The sequence below is a fragment of the Mytilus trossulus genome, chromosome 8 (genome assembly GCF_036588685.1).
Source record: "Mytilus trossulus isolate FHL-02 chromosome 8, PNRI_Mtr1.1.1.hap1, whole genome shotgun sequence".
NCBI lineage: Eukaryota > Metazoa > Mollusca > Bivalvia > Mytilida > Mytilidae > Mytilus > Mytilus trossulus.
This window is the reverse complement of record NC_086380.1, coordinates 48,756,005-48,781,509: the sequence shown is the minus strand read 5'-3', so window position 1 is coordinate 48,781,509 and position 25,505 is coordinate 48,756,005. Positions and strand designations below refer to the sequence as shown.

Here is a 25,505-nt window from a genome sequence, read left to right as displayed (position 1 = left end):
ATAGATCACTGTACAGCCTTCAACAATGAGCAAAGCCCTTATCGCATAGTCAGCTATAAAAGGCCTCGAATGACAATGTAAAACATACAAACGAGAAAACTAACGGCCTTATTTATATAATAAAAATAATTGAAAAACAAATATGTAACACATACACAAAAAACAACCACTGAACTACAGGCTCCAGACTTGGGACAGGCACATACATACATAATGTGAAGGGGTTAAACATGTATGGTTATTCTAAATGTCTTATATAAATGAGTATTGTATACCAGTAAAAGTCATTTAATTACAACTCTTTTTTTCAGGTGAGTGAAAAAAGAAGCCAAATATTACAGATGATGGCATTTTCAAAGTCTATATCTGAGGGTCAGTTCCCAATAAATTGTGAACTCTGTGAGAGTAACCCTAAGATCCAGTGGAAATGTGAAGACTGTAATCTCCTTATGTGTCAGCCATGTAGAGACAAAATACATCCAAAGTTCAAAAATGCTGGAAAACATAGGATCTGTGACATAAAAGAGATTGGTCTGTCTGCTGAAGAAGGGGAGATAAATATCAACTTCTCCAACATTCCATGCCAAAAACACAGAGGTCAAGATTGTTGTTTATTCTGTAAAGCTTGTAACTACTTAGTTTGTGCCACTTGTGTTTCAACAACACATAATGAACATAAAATGGGAGAAATAAAGGAGTTTTATGGAACGAAAATGAAAAATGTTAGAAAGCAGCAAACAGAAGTAAAAATCAATGAAAGAAGGCTAAAAGAGGATGAACTTTTATTGGATAAAATAAAACAATCTAAATCTGAAAGTTATTTTAAAGCCAAAAATGAAATTCTATCCCAAAAGAAAGCTTTTATTGAAGATGTGGGTTTATATGCTGACAAGCTTCTTTATGATCTAGATCAAGATTATCAAAGTACAATAAAAGCATATAATGATGGTAAAGGGAACCTCCAAAAGTTGAAATCAGAACTAAACAAGCAATCTACAGAGCTTGAAGATATTTCAAACACTACAGAGGCAGCAACATTCTTAAAAAAACATTGAAAACTTTACATTAGCTAAAAAGGATATAACATCAATAGAACCCCTTAAAAACATAGTTACCAAATTTTATTCAGGGAATATCATGCCATCAAGTTTTGAATCTAGTTTTGGTTCATTGAAGAAAATGGTGAAACGTCTACAATATAAAATCATGTTTGAAACACCAAAGGAATTTCAAACAGAATTAAATCAGATTTGTTTAATTGCAGTAGATACCAATAATTCATTATGGTTAAGCGATTATGAATCCTACTTGTTGCAGAAAGTTAAACTTGAAGACATCCGTACAGAAGTATTGAACAGTTTTAATATTGGGGCTTTTGGGATAGCAGTTAATGAGTTCAACGATCTCCTTCTTTGCACTGGGGGTACAAGAATAAAACAGATTAACTATGGAACTGACAAAGTATTTGACTCTGTATATAATGCTGCTCCTTTTGTGGCAGGTTCTATTCATATCACTAAAGAGAAAGTGATAGTATGTGGAACAATTAAAGTCAGAAATGTTGTCATTCTTATGAATCTAAAGGGACAACAGCTAGCCATCTATGAACATGACAGTAACAGCAAACCTCTCTTCAAAATGCCATGTACTTTAAGTAGTTCTTATTTTGGTAATATTTTTAGTGTTGATGTTGATACTCAAGCAGGAGCATACAAAGTTGTAGTCCTAGGAACTGATGGAAAAGTTATAAATATTTATGACGGAAAAAAAGATTTGGAAACAAGGCATTCATGCTACTTTTTTGGAATAGCAAAAACACCAAAAGATAACATAGTAGTTGCAGATCAATCGAATCACTTACTGCATATTCTAGATAGTAATGGACAATTCATTTCATACTACACGACAAAAGATATAGGAATATCATATCCTGCATCTCTAGCATTCAATTTAGAGGGACAGTTGTATATAGGTTGTACTGGTAGTACTAATAATACACAAGATGATAAAAAAGAGAAAGCTAAACTGTATGAAGTGAACTTTTATGAGTACTAACAAAGTAATAACTGTCTTTAAAGTAAGCTTCTTCATACTTTCAAAAAGTGAAGTATATATCTTGCTCTTTTCATTATATCAAGTGGTTAACTGAACTTTTGTGAGCTTTTGTTATAACTACTTTTGTGCAAGTAAAAAGAAAACTAAACAATGGAATATTTAATACTTTATGAATTAATAAACTTATTTTATCTGCTTTTAGAAAATAAAAAAAACTGAGGTCACCATCCTCAGCAATGTCTTACAGAAAAATTGAATTATTGTAAATTTCTTTTTTATTCATGTAAATCTATGCATCTGATCCATTCCTTAAAAGTTCTTCTTCACTGAAAATGCGTAGGAATATGTGTGTGTTTATATTTTTGTATCTGTAGAAAGGTCTAACTTGTAAAAATATTTTTTTATTTTAATAAGGCAAGGCTGATTTTTAGCTCATCTGGCCCAAAGGGCCAAGTGAGCTTTTCCCATCACTTGGCATCCAGCGTAGGTGTCCAGCGTCGGCGTCCGGCGTCGTTAACTTTTACAAAAATCTTCTCCTCTGAAATTACTGGGCCAAATTAAACCAAACTTTGCCACAATCATCATTGGGGTATCTAGTTTAAAAAATGTGTCCGGTGATCTGGCCAACCAACCAAGATGGCTGCCATGGCTAAAACTAGAACATAGGGGTAAAATGCAGTTTTTGGCTTATAACTCAAAAACCAAAGCATTTAATGCAAATCTGACATTGGGTAAAATTGTTTATCAGGTCAAGATCTATCTGCCCTGAAATTTTCAGATGAATTGGTAATTTTAAGGAAATTTTACTGTTTTTGGTTATCATCTTGAATATTATTTATTTTATAGATAGAGATATATTATAGATAGAGATAAACTATAAACAGCAATAATGTTCAGCAAAGTAAGATTTACAAATAAGTCAGCATGACCAAAATGGTCAGTTGACCCCTTTAGGAGTTATTGCCCTTTACAGTTAATTTTTAACAATTTTCCAATGAAATTACTGGGCCAAGTTCATTATAGATATCATAGAGATAATTGTAAGCAGCAAGAATGTTCAGTAAAATAAGATGTACAAACACATTACAATCATCAAAACGCAATTTTGTGATGAATCCATCTGTGTCCTTTGTTTGATATTCACATAGACCAAGGTGAGCGACACAGGCTCTTTAGAGCCTCTAGTTTTTTTGTATACTTAAACAAGTAATAGACTTACCAACAGATTTGTCTAAGTCTGATGATGACAGGGTAACCTTTTTAACTGGGTCTGTAAATAGAAAAGAAAGTTTTATTTTTAATATTTCAAATACAGTTCAAGCTTATATATATATACACAATTATTCATATAATTCATCAAGCAAACAAAATTCAAAATGTTCTTTTAAACAGACTAATTCCTTTCAGTTTGTTTTTGGAGTCACCACAGCTGACTTATTGTATTGGCCATTGTTTACTTTTGGCATTTTAGAATTCCTTTTCATCTTGCAACTACTGTCATGGTAATTATTGACCTAGAAATTTTTTCATATGATAGATATAAGATATCAATACAAAATTTTGCAGTAATGCTAATTAAACTTTTGAAGAAAAGATAGCATTTTCTGTGAAGAAGAAGTAATAAAGAATGCTTGATTTTTTTAAGTGAAAAGGTTTATCACGTCATATTGTATAGTGTTCAGGATTTTGAAGTAATTTTTACATAATTTAGCAATAGGAGCATTTGAACAACCAGTAAGGCCTACATTAAAATATTGTTTGTTTGCCCTTTTCCAACCCTATATTTTGAAACAAGGTAGGTAGGTAGGTAAATTTTATTTTTTTACTTTGCCAACAAATAACTTGGTATGGTACATTTTTTGTCATGGGTAGTCAGGTAGGTATAATATTTTATGTTATTTATAGTTATGTTATCATTTTTGTCTGTACTGCTTTTGTTTGTTTGCCTCGTTTGATATCTTCTTAAAAAAAATAGATAGATTCATAAGCATCTTCTGCATTTAACTTTGTAGTATGTAAATATACCAGTACAGCTAAAATTCATACTGTAGTATATGCAACCTCTGTCCTTAACCAATCAAAATGCTAGTTAAGTTTACAACATATCTGCAGGTTCAGAGTCACAGTGCCAGTGCAAAATAGCACATGGATCAATAATCAGTCTTTCTAAGCACATAGAAACTGGGGTTTCTAACTAGTGCTGCAGACCAAAAAGACGGCTTAAAGAATCATTCTGTTCTTGATTGAAGTAAACAAAAAGAGAAAAATTCACTAATTTCAAATTCATACATATTTTAGATTTCAATAACATATTGTTCATCATAATCATTCTAAAAAATTGGTAGACTGAAATAGTACAAAGAACAATTTTTCAATTCCTGCCAGAAATGAAAACAAGTATAAGATACAGTGCCCCCCCAGTTCAGGTCAACAAATTTTTTTTCTAACATAATTTTATCGATACTGAAACTTCTTATCTAGTGCGGAAATTGTCACAGCTTGATTAGGCTTCTTAAACTGGCTGTTAATTAATACCAGCGTCCCCATGCGTGATTTATGACAACTTATCGGTGGGTGTGTAAATATTGACACCTGTGTGTAATATGTCTCTATGCAAAAGATTTTATGTAAAATAGATCAAAATACATTTACATTATGATTGGAATAGTACAAAATTGTATTGGTTTATAATACAGTACCGATTAAGATGGATTACCAGGTGAAACGTCTGATCTGTGTTTTTGAAGAATAGGTACAAACATTTCCTGTAAATGTACGTTTTTTCCAAAGCTTTCTTTTTTTGAATTTATTTAGCAACAAATTAAACTATTTATTTTTTGATAACTTAGAAGATATGTTTTTTAAAAAATAATATCATATTTCATTCCCCACTTATGGAAGGGAAATCAACAAATTTTTTTACTCCCCCTTACCCTAATGCTTTTCCTCGTCCAGGAAAAATAAATTGACATTTCCTATTAAATAATCATTAATAAAATGCTATTTGATTTTCGTTAAAATTTAGTTTGTAACAGAATCTTGGACTTAAACATTTCTCTAAAAGCCGAAGCATGCAGTTATATTTGTTTTTTATTGGTCTTATTCAATTATTTACCTTGTACATGGACGAGGCTATGCAAAAGGTCACCATTCATGAAGATATAAAGGTGGTTTGCAGATATTACAATAATGTGCAAAAAAGTATAAGTCAGGGCCAAAAAATATAGATAACAGAATATAGAGTTGAAGAAATATAGAGAAAATATTGTTTAATTGTTGCATGGTTGTTAAACGTCCAGTGGCAAATATTTGATGCATGTTTAGGTCGAATATAATAAAGATCAATTGGCAATAAAGTGCAAAAGCAAAAAAATTAAAACATATTGAAATACAGAAATAATGATTTGACCCCACCCCCCCAAAAAAAAACAACAACAAAAAAACAAAACACAAAAACAAACCTAGCACCCACTCAAATCCGCATATGTATATTTAACAACAAAAAAATTTGTTCATGGTGCCCCCCCAGACATCGAAGTCCTGGATCCGCCCCTGATGGAATATATCTTGATTTTACCACAGGTTGGCCCTTTATGACTAATATATTACCCTGAGCAATAGCGAGGGGTAAAATATCGGCATAAAGGGACAACCCATGGTAAAATCACGATATATTCAAGCCCACATGAATTATTTCGATTCTAATAGGACAAATACGGCAACTGTTCTGGATCGAAGCGCTGTAGGTGAAGGCAATATTTGCCGTTCCCATAAATAAACGCACTATTAAGTTGACGTTAAAGAACGGACAAAAAACGAATAAGCAATATGCTAAAACTATTTACTATAACATATTGATATAGATTTATATGAATCTAAATGATCATTGTACTTGTACGTCTTATTTGTATACAAAATTGCTTATATAACACGTTTTAGGAAAGTTTGATTACGTTTCCTTGTTGTGATGATTTTTGGGTTCAAAAACGTGTATTTTCCCGTAAAATGCTTACATTCAGATGTCATCGTTTTATGACGTCGGGTATATCATTCATAAAAAAGCATATGACTTGGGAGTACGATCGGAATAGCCCAAACAATATATTCATATTTTACCACGGGTGTGTACTCAAAGCGTTTGAAGGAGGTCATGTTAGAATTAGAAATATAGTTCTTGTGAATCACCTTTTATGGGAAATATATACCCAGAATTCAATTTTGTTGAGAACAGGACTGCTCGAGGAGGGGGGAGAGGACTGGTGAGGGGTATGCCTTTTATTGGTAATCTGGAATTTGGGCTTTAGGGATAAACGGATTAAAACATGGATTCAGGATTTTAAAATTTTGAGGTGCGGGTCAAGATGGTAGAAATTTAAGCTTGGAAATGTCAAATTTAACTGTTTAAGTCTGGGATTTAAGGATTTGACCTCATACCCTCAGAAAAATCTCCCTCAAAAGTTTTAAAAGTCATGGTTACAATTTTCAATGAATTATTGAAGTTGACAACCGTGAAAACAGTATCATTAAAATATTTCCCAAACATTTCCTGTAATCCACCATTATGCAATTTCACAGTTACATGTCCCCTGTCAAAGGCATTGTTACAGAAAAAACTAAAAAAGCCTTTCAAGACGTTATCATTACATGAAATATTTGGATTAACATGGTCATCCTGACCTACGGATCACCAAAAGCTACCCCTGTTTTGGACAAGGAACATATATATTCTTCAGAGTTTGGACCAACATTTAATTGTGACTTTGATGGAGAGTTGTCTCATTGGCATTCATACCACATCTTCTTAATCACATTTGGTGGAAGGTTGTCTTATTTGCAATCAAAAATTGTACCTATCACATATATGTGTTGTTTTATCATCTTTCATATTTATAAACTTTGTCATGTTTTGATAACTAATGTGATTTTGAAATTATTTATTTGCTTGAATAGACCCAATTTTAGACCTAGGAAACAGACAATATTGAACTCTTGAAAGTCACATACATTTTTAGATTTCAGTTTTATGTTTTATTTTGTCGGTTTTTTTGCTCACTTTTTGTAGCTCTTCTTTCTGTCCAGTCAGAGCTCTGACATAAACAAGTCAGAATAAAATGACTTCCATAGGTCAGATATAATTTGATGTAAGTGTTGTATCCCTTCTTGCACTCAACAGAATATGACTTGTACAGGTCAGTTTATGTCAGACTTTAATTTATCATAAAATGACTTCCACAGGTCAGCTTTTGCACAAAATATTGTGACTTAATATCGTCATATTCTAATTAGATTTATGTCCCTTTTTGATGCATTTTGACTTAGAGAGGTCATTTTTTGTTCTGACTTGAAGCAGTCATTACTACCACTTTGTTATCAATCTCCATAAAAATATAGTGATTACTTGTTTCCAATCAAAGAGTTTAAAAAGTGGGGCTCATCAAACCTTCTTCTTTCCAGAATCTTAACATAAAATATTTATCTCATTAAATTTAATCATTTCAAAATACAAACAAAAACCAGGGGAGAAAAAATGGATCATACAATTTTCTGTCAATATCAAAAGATTTACAAAATACAATATTGGATACATTTACTAGTACCATGACAATACCTTCAATCTTCCAAGGAAAAAATAAAGGATCTATTCTCATCCACCTTTAGCTAAATTTATCAAGAGCAAAACATTTATTATTTTAATATTTCATTGAGGTAAATACTGCTGTGCTAACTGACTCAAACAAGTCACACTATGTTCTGACTTAAAAAAGTCAGTCAAAACTAAACTTATTTCAACCAAGTCTAGTTCTGTCATATTGATTTAAAAATGTATTGGAAAGCCAGATATAGCACAGAGGAAATAAGGTCCCCTCAAGTCACAATGAGGACTATAAAAAAAATATTTGGTATATTCAATATTTAAATGCATTTTCTTTTAAACAAGTCAAATCATGTTTTGACTTTTAACAGTCAGTCCAAAACTAATTGTATTGCAATTTTTAGAGTGGGGCACTGACATATGATATGAAATGAAAGTATGGGAACGTCAGAATATAGGAAATGTATCTTAAGATCCCCTAAAATAAATAACCATTTGACTAAATTGTTTCTAAACATTTATCAAATAATAAATTCGCAGATTCAGAAGCAGGGCTTAAAGGAACTCATTAATATTGTACACCTATCATTGATTTGAAAATTTGTTCTGCAATCTGACTTTAACAGGTCAAATCATGTTCAGGCAAATTGACTTTAACAGGTCAAATGGGCATGTTCAGACAAATTGACTTAAACAGGTCAAATCATGTTCTTACTTAAAAAAATCAGTCAAAAGCTAAGTTTATGGAAATTTTGATTTTTTTAAGTCAGGCATTGCCATACATGTATGATATTAATGTTATGTATGGAAGAGTCAGATAAAAGACACGTAAACTACATGCAAGATCCTCTAAGATAAATGACCATTTGATTTAATTGTTTCTTAAAAAACTTATTAATAAATAAACTCAACAGTGGCAGATTCAGAAGGGGGGTAAGACTAAGAGGAAGATCACTTCGCTTTGATTTGAAATTTTGTTCTTCAAACTGACTTGAACAGGTCAAATCATGTTCTGACTTAAAAGAGTCCGTCAAAAACTAAATGGTTTGCAAAGTTCTGTAATAGTCGGGCATTATCATGATTGTGATGTAATAGTTAGAATGTATGGATACAAGTAGGAAAAAAATCACAAATATTAAGTCACAATTGTAAGAACTATATAAAAGATAATTTGGTATATTTTTGATATCTTAATATTTCATTGAGGTAAATCCTGTAAGTGCAAACTGACTTGAACAAGTCACATTATGTTCTGACTTCAAGGAGTCAGTAAAATACTATACTTTAATTAAGTATTGCAACTTTAAGTCTGGGATTGTCATATGCATTTAAGAATGTATAAGAAACTCAGATAAAAGACACCCAATAATAAAGTCACAAAAATGAGGACTATAAAAAAGTGTATGGTATACTAGTATTTAAAATTCAAATATATTTTGTTAACAAATTTCTTCAAATTATCTTAAAAAAATTATTATATTTCTGTATTTTCATGACTATTTTCTGTTAAATTAATATTTGGAACTTTTGGTTTTAAAAAAAAAACATTATTTTAAAAACCATTTGACTGAATTGTTTCATAAAAAAAATTCAATCTTATTAAAATAAGTTCTCATCACTTGCTCCTCGATTTTTTATATGTCGCCGTGTGCGACATATAAAAAAATCAAGGAGCAAGTAATGAGAACTTATTTTAATAAGATTGAAAAAAATAATGAATTAATTAACTCTACAGTCATGACAGTAGCAGATTCAGATATGGAGGGGGCTTAAAGAAAGAAGATCTAGTTTTGATTGGACATTTTTTCCCTGTCAACTGACTTTAACAGGTCAAATCGTGTTCTGACTTCAAAGAGTCAGTCCCAACTAAACTTATTTCAACTTTATAGTCTAGTTTTTTCATATTGATTTAAAAATGTACGGAAAAGCCAGATAAAAGACTGACGAAATAAGGTCCCCATACGGCTCAATAATGAGGACTATAAAAAAGTTTAATTTGCATATATTATATTCAATATTCAAATATATAATTTGCAAATTATGTTCTGACTTCAAAGAGTCAGTCAAAAACTTCACTTTAGCTTATTAGTACAACTTTTTAGTCTGGGATTGTCATATGCATTTAAGAATGTATTGGAAAATCAGATAAAAGACACCCAATAATAAAGTCACAATAACAAGGACTATAAAAAAATGTCTTTGGTATATTTTATATTCAAATATATTTTGTTTACAAATTTCATCAAATCATCTTGAAATTATTATTATATTTCTGTATTTTCATGACCTTTCTTTTCTGGTAAGTTAACACATGGAACTTTTGGTTGTAAAATAAATTATTTTTAACCATTTGACTGAATCGTTTCTAATAAACCTATCAATTAATTAACCCAACAGTAGCAGATTCAGATAAGGGGAAAAGGGGGGGGCATAGTTTTCATAAGATTTAATTTATCTCTGTAAACTGACTTTTACAGGTCAAATTCATGTTCTGACTTCAAAGAGTCAGTCAAAACTAAACTTATTTCAACTTAATTAAGTCTAGGATTTTCATATTGATTTTAAAATGTATGGGAAACCAGATAAAAGACTGACGAAATAAGGTCCCCCAAAGTCACAATAATGAGGACTATAAAAAAATGTATTTGGTATATTTTATATTTAAATGTATTTTGTTAACAAATTATATCAAATTAATATCTTAAAAATTTATTCTATTTCTGCATTTTCATGAATTTTTTACATATATAGAACTTATAGTTGTAAAAAAAATATTCTAAAAACCATTTGACTGAATTGTTTCTTAAAAAAAATTATCAATTAATTAAAATCAACAGTAGCAGATTCAGATAAAGAAAAAGGGGGATGCTAAGATGAAGAAACCTAGTTTAATTGGATTTTCCCACCTGTAAACTGACTTTATCAGGTCAAATCATGTTCTGACTTCAAAGAGTCTGTCAAAACTACACTAATTTCAACTTTTAAGGCCAGGATTTTCATATTGATTTAAAAATGATGGAACATTTTTATTTGATATATTCAATATTCAAATGCATTTTGATTTCTAAAGATTTTCATCAAATTATTTAAAAAAAAAATATTGTATTATTTCTGTATTTTCATGACTTTTTTCTGTTAAATTAAGATTTGGAACTTTTGGTTTTAAAAAAACATTATTTTAAAAACCATTTGACTGAATTGATTCTTAAAAAAAAATATGAATTAATTAACTCAACAGTAGCAGATTCAGATATGTAGGGGGCTTAAAGGAAGAAGACCTAGTTTTGATTGGACATTTTTTCCCTGTCAACTGACTTTAACAGGTCAAATTATGTTCTGACTTCAAAGAGTCAGTCAAAAACTTCACTTTAGCTAATTAGTACAACGTTTTAGTCTGGCATTGTCATATGCATTTAAGAATGTATTGGAAAATCAGAATATATTAATTTTAAACGATTTGACTGAATTGTTTCTAATAAACCTATCAATTAATTAACCCAACAGTAGCAGATTCAGATAATGGGAAAAAGGGGGGGGGGGGGGGGGCTTAGAAGAAGAAGACATAGTTTTCATTGGATTTAATTTATCTCTGTAAACTGACTTTAACTGGTCAAATTCATGTTCTGACTTCAAAGAGTCAGTCAAAACTAAACTTATTTCAACTTAATTAAGTCTAGGATTTTCATATTGATTTTAAAATGTATGGGAAACCAGATAAAAGACTGACGAAATAAGGTCCCCCAAAGTCACAATAATGAGGACTATAAAAAAATGTATTTGGTATATTTTATATTTAAATGTATTTTGTTAACAAATTATATCAAATTAATATCTTAAAAATTTATTCTATTTCTGCATTTTCATGAATTTTTTACATATATAGAACTTATAGTTGTAAAAAAAATATTCTAAAAACCATTTGACTGAATTGTTTCTTAAAAAAAATTATCAATTAATTAAAATCAACAGTAGCAGATTCAGATAAAGAAAAAGGGGGATGCTAAGATGAAGAAACCTAGTTTAATTGGATTTTCCCACCTGTAAACTGACTTTATCAGGTCAAATCATGTTCTGACTTCAAAGAGTCTGTCAAAACTACACTAATTTCAACTTTTAAGGCCAGGATTTTCATATTGATTTAAAAATGATGGAACATTTTTATTTGATATATTCAATATTCAAATGCATTTTGATTTCTAAAGATTTTCATCAAATTATTTAAAAAAAAAATATTGTATTATTTCTGTATTTTCATGACTTTTTTCTGTTAAATTAAGATTTGGAACTTTTGGTTTTAAAAAAACATTATTTTAAAAACCATTTGACTGAATTGATTCTTAAAAAAAAATATGAATTAATTAACTCAACAGTAGCAGATTCAGATATGTAGGGGGCTTAAAGGAAGAAGACCTAGTTTTGATTGGACATTTTTTCCCTGTCAACTGACTTTAACAGGTCAAATTATGTTCTGACTTCAAAGAGTCAGTCAAAAACTTCACTTTAGCTAATTAGTACAACGTTTTAGTCTGGCATTGTCATATGCATTTAAGAATGTATTGGAAAATCAGAATATATTAATTTTAAACGATTTGACTGAATTGTTTCTAATAAACCTATCAATTAATTAACCCAACAGTAGCAGATTCAGATAATGGGAAAAAGGGGGGGGGGGCTTAGAAGAAGAAGACATAGTTTTCATTGGATTTAATTTATCTCTGTAAACTGACTTTAACTGGTCAAATTCATGTTCTGACTTCAAAGAGTCAGTCAAAACTAAACTTATTTCAACTTAATTAAGTCTAGGATTTTCATATTGATTTTAAAATGTATGGGAAACCAGATAAAAGACTGACGAAATAAGGTCCCCCAAAGTCACAATAATGAGGACTATAAAAAAATGTATTTGGTATATTTTATATTTAAATGTATTTTGTTAACAAATTATATCAAATTAATATCTTAAAAATTTATTCTATTTCTGCATTTTCATGAATTTTTTACATATATAGAACTTATAGTTGTAAAAAAAATATTCTAAAAACCATTTGACTGAATTGTTTCTTAAAAAAAATTATCAATTAATTAAAATCAACAGTAGCAGATTCAGATAAAGAAAAAGGGGGATGCTAAGATGAAGAAACCTAGTTTAATTGGATTTTCCCACCTGTAAACTGACTTTATCAGGTCAAATCATGTTCTGACTTCAAAGAGTCTGTCAAAACTACACTAATTTCAACTTTTAAGGCCAGGATTTTCATATTGATTTAAAAATGATGGAACATTTTTATTTGATATATTCAATATTCAAATGCATTTTGATTTCTAAAGATTTTCATCAAATTATTTAAAAAAAAAATATTGTATTATTTCTGTATTTTCATGACTTTTTTCTGTTAAATTAAGATTTGGAACTTTTGGTTTTAAAAAAACATTATTTTAAAAACCATTTGACTGAATTGATTCTTAAAAAAAAATATGAATTAATTAACTCAACAGTAGCAGATTCAGATATGTAGGGGGCTTAAAGGAAGAAGACCTAGTTTTGATTGGACATTTTTTCCCTGTCAACTGACTTTAACAGGTCAAATTATGTTCTGACTTCAAAGAGTCAGTCAAAAACTTCACTTTAGCTAATTAGTACAACGTTTTAGTCTGGCATTGTCATATGCATTTAAGAATGTATTGGAAAATCAGAATATATTAATTTTAAACGATTTGACTGAATTGTTTCTAATAAACCTATCAATTAATTAACCCAACAGTAGCAGATTCAGATAATGGGAAAAAGGGGGGGGGGGGGGGGGGGCTTAGAAGAAGAAGACATAGTTTTCATTGGATTTAATTTATCTCTGTAAACTGACTTTAACTGGTCAAATTCATGTTCTGACTTCAAAGAGTCAGTCAAAACTAAACTTATTTCAACTTAATTAAGTCTAGGATTTTCATATTGATTTTAAAATGTATGGGAAACCAGATAAAAGACTGACGAAATAAGGTCCCCCAAAGTCACAATAATGAGGACTATAAAAAAATGTATTTGGTATATTTTATATTTAAATGTATTTTGTTAACAAATTATATCAAATTAATATCTTAAAAATTTATTCTATTTCTGCATTTTCATGAATTTTTTACATATATAGAACTTATAGTTGTAAAAAAAATATTCTAAAAACCATTTGACTGAATTGTTTCTTAAAAAAAATTATCAATTAATTAAAATCAACAGTAGCAGATTCAGATAAAGAAAAAGGGGGATGCTAAGATGAAGAAACCTAGTTTAATTGGATTTTCCCACCTGTAAACTGACTTTATCAGGTCAAATCATGTTCTGACTTCAAAGAGTCTGTCAAAACTACACTAATTTCAACTTTTAAGGCCAGGATTTTCATATTGATTTAAAAATGATGGAACATTTTTATTTGATATATTCAATATTCAAATGCATTTTGATTTCTAAAGATTTTCATCAAATTATTTTAAAAAAAAATATTGTATTATTTCTGTATTTTCATGACTTTTTTCTGTTAAATTAAGATTTGGAACTTTTGGTTTTAAAAAAACATTATTTTAAAAACCATTTGACTGAATTGATTCTTAAAAAAAAATATGAATTAATTAACTCAACAGTAGCAGATTCAGATATGTAGGGGGCTTAAAGGAAGAAGACCTAGTTTTGATTGGACATTTTTTCCCTGTCAACTGACTTTAACAGGTCAAATTATGTTCTGACTTCAAAGAGTCAGTCAAAAACTTCACTTTAGCTAATTAGTACAACGTTTTAGTCTGGCATTGTCATATGCATTTAAGAATGTATTGGAAAATCAGAATATATTAATTTTAAACGATTTGACTGAATTGTTTCTAATAAACCTATCAATTAATTAACCCAACAGTAGCAGATTCAGATAATGGGAAAAAGGGGGGGGGGGCTTAGAAGAAGAAGACATAGTTTTCATTGGATTTAATTTATCTCTGTAAACTGACTTTAACTGGTCAAATTCATGTTCTGACTTCAAAGAGTCAGTCAAAACTAAACTTATTTCAACTTAATTAAGTCTAGGATTTTCATATTGATTTTAAAATGTATGGGAAACCAGATAAAAGACTGACGAAATAAGGTCCCCCAAAGTCACAATAATGAGGACTATAAAAAAATGTATTTGGTATATTTTATATTTAAATGTATTTTGTTAACAAATTATATCAAATTAATATCTTAAAAATTTATTCTATTTCTGCATTTTCATGATTTTTTTACATATATAGAACTTATAGTTGTAAAAAAAATATTCTAAAAACCATTTGACTGAATTGTTTCTTAAAAAAAATTATCAATTAATTAAAATCAACAGTAGCAGATTCAGATAAAGAAAAAGGGGGATGCTAAGATGAAGAAACCTAGTTTAATTGGATTTTCCCACCTGTAAACTGACTTTATCAGGTCAAATCATGTTCTGACTTCAAAGAGTCTGTCAAAACTACACTAATTTCAACTTTTAAGGCCAGGATTTTCATATTGATTTAAAAATGATGGAACATTTTTATTTGATATATTCAATATTCAAATGCATTTTGATTTCTAAAGATTTTCATCAAATTATTTTAAAAAAAAATATTGTATTATTTCTGTATTTTCATGACTTTTTTCTGTTAAATTAAGATTTGGAACTTTTGGTTTTAAAAAAACATTATTTTAAAAACCATTTGACTGAATTGATTCTTAAAAAAAAATATGAATTAATTAACTCAACAGTAGCAGATTCAGATATGGAGGGGGCTTAAAGGAAGAAGACCTAGTTTTGATTGGACATTTTTTCCCTGTCAACTGACTTTAACAGGTCAAATTATGTTCTGACTTCAAAGAGTCAGTCAAAAACTTCACTTTAGCTAATTAGTACAACGTTTTAGTCTGGCATTGTCATATGCATTTAAGAATGTATTGGAAAATCAGAATATATTAATTTTAAACGATTTGACTGAATTGTTTCTAATAAACCTATCAATTAATTAACCCAACAGTAGCAGATTCAGATAATGGGAAAAAGGGGGGGGGGCTTAGAAGAAGAAGACATAGTTTTCATTGGATTTAATTTATCTCTGTAAACTGACTTTAACTGGTCAAATTCATGTTCTGACTTCAAAGAGTCAGTCAAAACTAAACTTATTTCAACTTAATTAAGTCTAGGATTTTCATATTGATTTTAAAATGTATGGGAAACCAGATAAAAGACTGACGAAATAAGGTCCCCCAAAGTCACAATAATGAGGACTATAAAAAAATGTATTTGGTATATTTTATATTTAAATGTATTTTGTTAACAAATTATATCAAATTAATATCTTAAAAATTTATTCTATTTCTGCATTTTCATGAATTTTTTACATATATAGAACTTATAGTTGTAAAAAAAATATTCTAAAAACCATTTGACTGAATTGTTTCTTAAAAAAAATTATCAATTAATTAAAATCAACAGTAGCAGATTCAGATAAAGAAAAAGGGGGATGCTAAGATGAAGAAACCTAGTTTAATTGGATTTTCCCACCTGTAAACTGACTTTATCAGGTCAAATCATGTTCTGACTTCAAAGAGTCTGTCAAAACTACACTAATTTCAACTTTTAAGGCCAGGATTTTCATATTGATTTAAAAATGATGGAACATTTTTATTTGATATATTCAATATTCAAATGCATTTTGATTTCTAAAGATTTTCATCAAATTATTTTAAAAAAAAATATTGTATTATTTCTGTATTTTCATGACTTTTTTCTGTTAAATTAAGATTTGGAACTTTTGGTTTTAAAAAAACATTATTTTAAAAACCATTTGACTGAATTGATTCTTAAAAAAAAATATGAATTAATTAACTCAACAGTAGCAGATTCAGATATGTAGGGGGCTTAAAGGAAGAAGACCTAGTTTTGATTGGACATTTTTTCCCTGTCAACTGACTTTAACAGGTCAAATTATGTTCTGACTTCAAAGAGTCAGTCAAAAACTTCACTTTAGCTAATTAGTACAACGTTTTAGTCTGGCATTGTCATATGCATTTAAGAATGTATTGGAAAATCAGAATATATTAATTTTAAACGATTTGACTGAATTGTTTCTAATAAACCTATCAATTAATTAACCCAACAGTAGCAGATTCAGATAATGGGAAAAAGGGGGGGGGGGGCTTAGAAGAAGAAGACATAGTTTTCATTGGATTTAATTTATCTCTGTAAACTGACTTTAACTGGTCAAATTCATGTTCTGACTTCAAAGAGTCAGTCAAAACTAAACTTATTTCAACTTAATTAAGTCTAGGATTTTCATATTGATTTTAAAATGTATGGGAAACCAGATAAAAGACTGACGAAATAAGGTCCCCCAAAGTCACAATAATGAGGACTATAAAAAAATGTATTTGGTATATTTTATATTTAAATGTATTTTGTTAACAAATTATATCAAATTAATATCTTAAAAATTTATTCTATTTCTGCATTTTCATGAATTTTTTACATATATAGAACTTATAGTTGTAAAAAAAATATTCTAAAAACCATTTGACTGAATTGTTTCTTAAAAAAAATTATCAATTAATTAAAATCAACAGTAGCAGATTCAGATAAAGAAAAAGGGGGATGCTAAGATGAAGAAACCTAGTTTAATTGGATTTTCCCACCTGTAAACTGACTTTATCAGGTCAAATCATGTTCTGACTTCAAAGAGTCTGTCAAAACTACACTAATTTCAACTTTTAAGGCCAGGATTTTCATATTGATTTAAAAATGATGGAACATTTTTATTTGATATATTCAATATTCAAATGCATTTTGATTTCTAAAGATTTTCATCAAATTATTTTAAAAAAAAATATTGTATTATTTCTGTATTTTCATGACTTTTTTCTGTTAAATTAAGATTTGGAACTTTTGGTTTTAAAAAAACATTATTTTAAAAACCATTTGACTGAATTGATTCTTAAAAAAAAATATGAATTAATTAACTCAACAGTAGCAGATTCAGATATGTAGGGGGCTTAAAGGAAGAAGACCTAGTTTTGATTGGACATTTTTTCCCTGTCAACTGACTTTAACAGGTCAAATTATGTTCTGACTTCAAAGAGTCAGTCAAAAACTTCACTTTAGCTAATTAGTACAACGTTTTAGTCTGGCATTGTCATATGCATTTAAGAATGTATTGGAAAATCAGAATATATTAATTTTAAACGATTTGACTGAATTGTTTCTAATAAACCTATCAATTAATTAACCCAACAGTAGCAGATTCAGATAATGGGAAAAAGGGGGGGGGGCTTAGAAGAAGAAGACATAGTTTTCATTGGATTTAATTTATCTCTGTAAACTGACTTTAACTGGTCAAATTCATGTTCTGACTTCAAAGAGTCAGTCAAAACTAAACTTATTTCAACTTAATTAAGTCTAGGATTTTCATATTGATTTTAAAATGTATGGGAAACCAGATAAAAGACTGACGAAATAAGGTCCCCCAAAGTCACAATAATGAGGACTATAAAAAAATGTATTTGGTATATTTTATATTTAAATGTATTTTGTTAACAAATTATATCAAATTAATATCTTAAAAATTTATTCTATTTCTGCATTTTCATGAATTTTTTACATATATAGAACTTATAGTTGTAAAAAAAATATTCTAAAAACCATTTGACTGAATTGTTTCTTAAAAAAAATTATCAATTAATTAAAATCAACAGTAGCAGATTCAGATAAAGAAAAAGGGGGATGCTAAGATGAAGAAACCTAGTTTAATTGGATTTTCCCACCTGTAAACTGACTTTATCAGGTCAAATCATGTTCTGACTTCAAAGAGTCTGTCAAAACTACACTAATTTCAACTTTTAAGGCCAGGATTTTCATATTGATTTAAAAATGATGGAACATTTTTATTTGATATATTCAATATTCAAATGCATTTTGATTTCTAAAGATTTTCATCAAATTATTTAAAAAAAAAATATTGTATTATTTCTGTATTTTCATGACTTTTTTCTGTTAAATTAAGATTTGGAACTTTTGGTTTTAAAAAAACATTATTTTAAAAACCATTTGACTGAATTGATTCTTAAAAAAAAATATGAATTAATTAACTCAACAGTAGCAGATTCAGATATGTAGGGGGCTTAAAGGAAGAAGACCTAGTTTTGATTGGACATTTTTTCCCTGTCAACTGACTTTAACAGGTCAAATTATGTTCTGACTTCAAAGAGTCAGTCAAAAACTTCACTTTAGCTAATTAGTACAACGTTTTAGTCTGGCATTGTCATATGCATTTAAGAATGTATTGGAAAATCAGAATATATTAATTTTAAACGATTTGACTGAATTGTTTCTAATAAACCTATCAATTAATTAACCCAACAGTAGCAGATTCAGATAATGGGAAAAAGGGGGGGGGGGGCTTAGAAGAAGAAGACATAGTTTTCATTGGATTTAATTTATCTCTGTAAACTGACTTTAACTGGTCAAATTCATGTTCTGACTTCAAAGAGTCAGTCAAAACTAAACTTATTTCAACTTAATTAAGTCTAGGATTTTCATATTGATTTTAAAATGTATGGGAAACCAGATAAAAGACTGACGAAATAAGGTCCCCCAAAGTCACAATAATGAGGACTATAAAAAAATGTATTTGGTATATTTTATATTTAAATGTATTTTGTTAACAAATTATATCAAATTAATATCTTAAAAATTTATTCTATTTCTGCATTTTCATGAATTTTTTACATATATAGAACTTATAGTTGTAAAAAAAATATTCTAAAAACCATTTGACTGAATTGTTTCTTAAAAAAAATTATCAATTAATTAAAATCAACAGTAGCAGATTCAGATAAAGAAAAAGGGGGATGCTAAGATGAAGAAACCTAGTTTAATTGGATTTTCCCACCTGTAAACTGACTTTATCAGGTCAAATCATGTTCTGACTTCAAAGAGTCTGTCAAAACTACACTAATTTCAACTTTTAAGGCCAGGATTTTCATATTGATTTAAAAATGATGGAACATTTTTATTTGATATATTCAATATTCAAATGCATTTTGATTTCTAAAGATTTTCATCAAATTATTTTAAAAAAAAATATTGTATTATTTCTGTATTTTCATGACTTTTTTCTGTTAAATTAAGATTTGGAACTTTTGGTTTTAAAAAAACATTATTTTAAAAACCATTTGACTGAATTGATTCTTAAAAAAAAATATGAATTAATTAACTCAACAGTAGCAGATTCAGATATGGAGGGGGCTTAAAGGAAGAAGACCTAGTTTTGATTGGACATTTTTTCCCTGTCAACTGACTTTAACAGGTCAAATTATGTTCTGACTTCAAAGAGTCAGTCAAAAACTTCACTTTAGCTAATTAGTACAACGTTTTAGTCTGGCATTGTCATATGCATTTAAGAATGTATTGGAAAATCAGAATATATTAATTTTAAACGATTTGACTGAATTGTTTCTAATAAACCTATCAATTAATTAACCCAACAGTAGCAGATTCAGATAATGGGAAAAAGGGGGGGGGGCTTAGAAGAAGAAGACATAGTTTTCATTGGATTTAATTTATCTCTGTAAACTGACTTTAACTGGTCAAATTCATGTTCTGACTTCAAAGAGTCAGTCAAAACTAAACTTATTTCAACTTTAAAGTCTAGGATTTTCATATTGATTTTAAAATGTATGGGAAACCAGATAAAAGACTGACGAAATAAGGTCCCCCAAAGTCACAATAATGAGGACTATAAAAAAATGTATTTGGTATATTTTATATTCAAATGTATTTTGTTAACAAATTTCATCAAATTAATATCTTAAAAAATTATTTTATTTTTGTATTTTCATGACTTTTTTTCTGTTATGTTAACATATAAAACTTTTGATTGTAAAAACATTATTCCAAAAACCATTTGACTGAATTGTTTCTTAAAAAAAAATATCAATTAATTAACTCAACAGTAGAAGATTCAGATAAGGAGAAAAAAGGGGGGGCTAAGATGAAGAAACCTAGTTTGATCGGATTTTTTCTTCTTCTGTAAACTGACTTAAATAGGTCAAATTATGTTCTGTTTTAAAAAAATGTTGAGGAGAAAATACTTAGAAAATCAGACTAAGTTTGGTGACTTTGTTGTCCTTCAAGAAGCGGTACATATAATACATAATATTTTCACTGTTTTTTAAATACATGTAAAAGTTGAATGATAACTATCTATTGGGTGTTTTTAAATAGATTTTTTAGCAACATTTATAACTTTGTAATTATGTTCAATTGTACACTTGTTATTTTTAATATATATTTTTTGGGAACAAAATCTTGTCAGGATTTCTTATGGTACTAGCATGGCAAGAGCATTCATATTCTAAAATACTCATAACATTAAAAACAAGTCAGTATCTTCAGATCATTCTGAGTCTTATTGAATTAAAGTCAGAATAGTTATCAAAAGTACCAGGATTGTCATTTAGTATGCCAGACGCGCGTTTCATTCATACTTTTATAAGTCGGAACATACTGACTTCCAATGTTCTTCTCACTTCTGTAGAAACAAAGACTATCTATATTTTAAATAAAAGGTTAATGCTTTATGTGGCTATGCATCTGGGGTAAGAATTATAGATGGGTACGGTAACTTCATAGGAAAACATATATGCCATGTAATTAATAAGAAGTGATTCATGTGAGAGGAAAATAATACTGAATAGACAATTCTGTTTGCACAAACACTGATCAATATAATATGTAAAGGTGGTCTCTCAGCAAATAAAAATAATTGTAACAGGATGCTGTTAGGAGGTCTCTCAAACAAAGCTCCAATAATTTGTCATTCCCATGGTCGCCTGACATTGAGCAAGTTCAAGTAAAAATTGGTTTGGTCTAGTAAAGTGATATGCATACATGTAGGTAACTTCTAGGGATTGACCCTGTATGTCATTCAAATCTTCTTGAAATGACGAACAGGAATATTATACGGTTAAGGGGTGGTGATCCAGACCATTTCAGAAAGGTGGATGGGGATGACCCCCATGGACTTTCCCTTTATTTTATTTGATTCGTTGTATTGTCCCATATAATAATATATAGGCTTAAGGGGTGGGGATCTCAACCGCTTACAAATTTACAAACATAAGGGAGTGGGGTGACCCCAAGGGACTTTATCTTTATTTCATTTGATTTGTCTTGTTGTCACTTACACTTATATATATGGTACAGTTGTGGGGGTCTTGACCATTTACATGTTTTCACACAGGAGGGGTGGTGTGACCCCCCCCCCCCCCCAAGGGACTTCCCCTATATTTCATTGGGTTTGTTTTATTTTCCCATACAAGAATATATATGGTTTATGGGTGGGGATCTCGACCGTTTACAAAATATGAGAACATTCACAAATGGCAAGGGGGGGGGTGTTAAACCCAGAGCCTAGCCCAGTTTATTTCATTCAAATCAATTTGACATTATAAAAAGGAATATATATGGTTTAAAGGGGATCTTATCATTTTCAAGATGTAAGATTTTTCTCAAATGACAAGGGGTTGGGCGACCCATAGAGACTTGCCTGGTATATTTCATGATACTTTACAGAGAGAACAAATTGAGTTTAGGGGGCAGGATTCTCGACTGTTCACAAGTTAAATGACAGGGTAGGGGTTATCCATTTGAGACTCACCCTACATTTCATTTGATTTATTTTTAATATCATATTCCATAATCATAACTGAAAACCCGTTTTGTGAATCTTTTAATGTTCTCAAGTTAAAATCCTTTTTTTTTTAAAATAAAACTAAAAAAATATTTGGTTCTTTAGTTAAACCCTCCCTTCCTTTTTCCTTTATTTAAATTATTCCTATTTTCATTTCATTTTCATGAATATCAATATTCAAAAGATCGTTTTTCTCATTGGGAGAAACGAAAAAACAAATATATTTAATAAGCCGCAAACTCGGAAAGGTTTAAAAGTCAATTCATGATTGAGTTTAAAAATAGAAAAATCACGTGACGATGTTCATCTTGAAGCAATAATTTCACTTTTAAAATTGCACTGACTGGTTAATAATGTTAATACTGTTTAAGACAACACGAGTTGTCTCCCGAAAATAACAGTTCATTATCATAACAACATTTTCTGACCTGAACAAGTCAGAATTGTCAGACACCAGGTCATCTCAAAGGCCACGCTTCCGTATTTACAGGTCACGCGCCTTCATAAAACAGCAACAAAATCACTTGCAAAGACCTTCTTTACACGTAAAAAATATTAAAATGGCCATGAAAATACGGAGGTAATATGAATTACCATCTGAAAATGACCACATTGACCTAGATTTTCACTAAAAAAACGTAAATAATCACTATATTTTCAATAACTTCTCGTTCGAGAAACTCCCAAAACAACGACTCTCAAACACGTGATCTCTCGCAAAAAACCACGTGATCGTATGTGTCTTTGATCGGCGGCAAATTCAAAATAACTTCTGGTTTGACGGACTCGATGGAAAACTACGCAAAACAAAAATTGACCCGTACAGGTCAGAATTTCAAAACATTTTCTGACTTGAAGAAGTCAGTTTATTCTGACTTGTTTATGTCAGAGCTCTGACTGCTGTCTATGTGTAGAGTTGGACATTAGTTCCCCCTTTGATATGCTTTTAATTTAAGATTTTCATCTGTTTTATACTTTAGAGACAAATTTAGAAAAGCTATTTACAGGTGACTGTCCTCAATTAGTCATCAGATCACTGAAAGGATCTTGAGTTGGTATACAAATTGAAGAATTGTTCTGTTTTAAGAGTAATTGACATACCTCCTTCTGTTTCTTTCTCCATGACAATAAATTTATACCCATCAGGAGAGGTCAGAATCTGTGACTCTCCATCTGTTACTACAGGGTAGTTTAATTTGTTGGCATTTCTTATAATGTCTTTGGAATGAATGGTTATACCCTGAAATAGAACATTACAAATGAAAATTACCGAGTACTTAAAATGAGTGCTGGTAGCCAATTTATCACAATTGAAATGTCATAAAAAAGATTGAATCAAAAGCTGTTATTTGATATGTTATGCTAGAGCTTGTTTTCAATTAGGTAATTGGACTAGCAGATCTAGAGGCATACTCAACTCAAAATCTACTCAAGCATGGCTATGAGTATGAATTACTCAATTACTATGTGACAGGGTCAATAGTCAATATTATAAGAGGGTTGATACTTATAGTCACAAATTATCATCTCCATGGAGGCATTTTAACTCTAAGACAGGTCCAAGATATCCAATATGTAAATCTAATATAATTAATTATGGGTTTTGCCATGTGCCACTGAATGTGACTTTAAAAACACTGAATGGTGTGATGGTTGATGCAAATTAATTTTAAATTAGTGCAGTTTTGTTCAATGTCTCTCCGAGTTATTACTCGCTACCTTCAGTGTGAGATATTTGAAAGTTGGTATACCTTTGCATTTTCGAAGTAAATTTTGACTATATTAGATTTTCATATTTTATTAGACATTATATGTAACTTTTTCAGTCCAAGAAGGACTCTTTTAGGGCTTGCTTGATATTGGAAATTTCTGTTTATACAATTTTTCAAGTCCTTGTACTCAGAGGAAGCATGTGTTCATAACTGTATGCAAAAATTGGACAACATGTCTTAACTTAAGAGAACATGAAGTTCTGTCACAAGACTTCCTGAGAAATTACAAATGGGGAAGGAGATGTATACCAACCATTACTATTCCCCTCTGCCTTGATCGGTTGAAGAACAGCAATGATCTTGAATTCTTTGGTTAAGGCACAATACATAGATTCAATACAAATAAAATAATCTTACTACAATGTATACTATATACGAACCCTAAAATCATTCCCTAATTTATAAGCACCAATGCCATAGTTGTATGTCAATTCTACAACAAAATGTGAATCCTCTGGTCCATATCCCACCATAGATTTACTCCATTTACCATCATATGGCCTGAAATTATCAGAAAAGCAAATATTATCAAGTAATAATAGCAGGATGGTCTTCAGCACGAAATATTGTTATGTTTATTTATCTTTGTAAAAATGATATAGTGAATCTGCCAGTCTGAGAGTTTCCCAAATGTGTTTTCCTTCATTTTAGAACTGTAGTTCCTATTTAGTTGGGGTATCATACATAAACAGGAAAAAAGCAGAAGTGCCCAACAACACAAATTTCCAAATGTGCCAAAACACTGAACTTAAAAATGCAAATGTGCCAATAACCTAAAAAATAGTAAAGGTGTAAAATAACACTAGAATTAGTAGCAGAACTTTGCACGAAGATAAGCAAGCTTATGTAATATGCAAATGTGTTGGTCCTTTCAAAAGTAGATAACTGGAACATTTTAAATAGCTCAAAAAGCACAAATAATTTCATAAAGTTATTAGTTTTAAAGTATTCAGTTAAAGTCAAAATGTTCTGAGCATTCTTCATTATGTATGACATAATACAACCATCTTAAACAAAATCACCAAGAGATGTGTATTTTCTATATATCTGCCACTTAAAAGTGGCCCATATTGCAGGAGCTGCCATTTCAAGGAATTATAGGGTTAATTTTGCTGATGTTTACAACAAGAATAGCATTGAAATGTGAAAACCTTGAGATGAGATGTAATCGAGAGACTTGAACAAGGAGAAAGATCGTAGCTTGCATTTGGACAATCTGTTTATCATGTTTATTGCTATTTTCCTAGGCAATGTCAATGATGTTTTCTTAGGGCGTGATTGTATTCTCACTTTACTTGACCAAGGAAAACCATGTATATCAATCTTCTTACTTCAGGTGGAAAATTATATAAAAC

The 25,505-nt window shown here is 29.7% G+C and overlaps 1 protein-coding gene across 1 annotated transcript in view; it reads right to left on the bottom strand.

Moving 5' to 3' along the window:
* LOC134681077 (glyoxalase domain-containing protein 4-like) overlaps window positions 1-25,505 on the bottom strand; it is a 47,073-nt gene that overhangs the window by 17,109 nt on the left and 4,459 nt on the right. The window contains exons 3-5 of the mRNA XM_063540486.1: window positions 24,531-24,651; window positions 23,480-23,618; window positions 3,275-3,325 (exon numbers count right to left, since the gene is read on the bottom strand). Of these exons, the coding sequence (XP_063396556.1) occupies window positions 3,275-3,325; window positions 23,480-23,618; window positions 24,531-24,651 (311 nt within the window). The remainder of the gene's footprint in view (window positions 1-3,274; window positions 3,326-23,479; window positions 23,619-24,530; window positions 24,652-25,505) is intronic.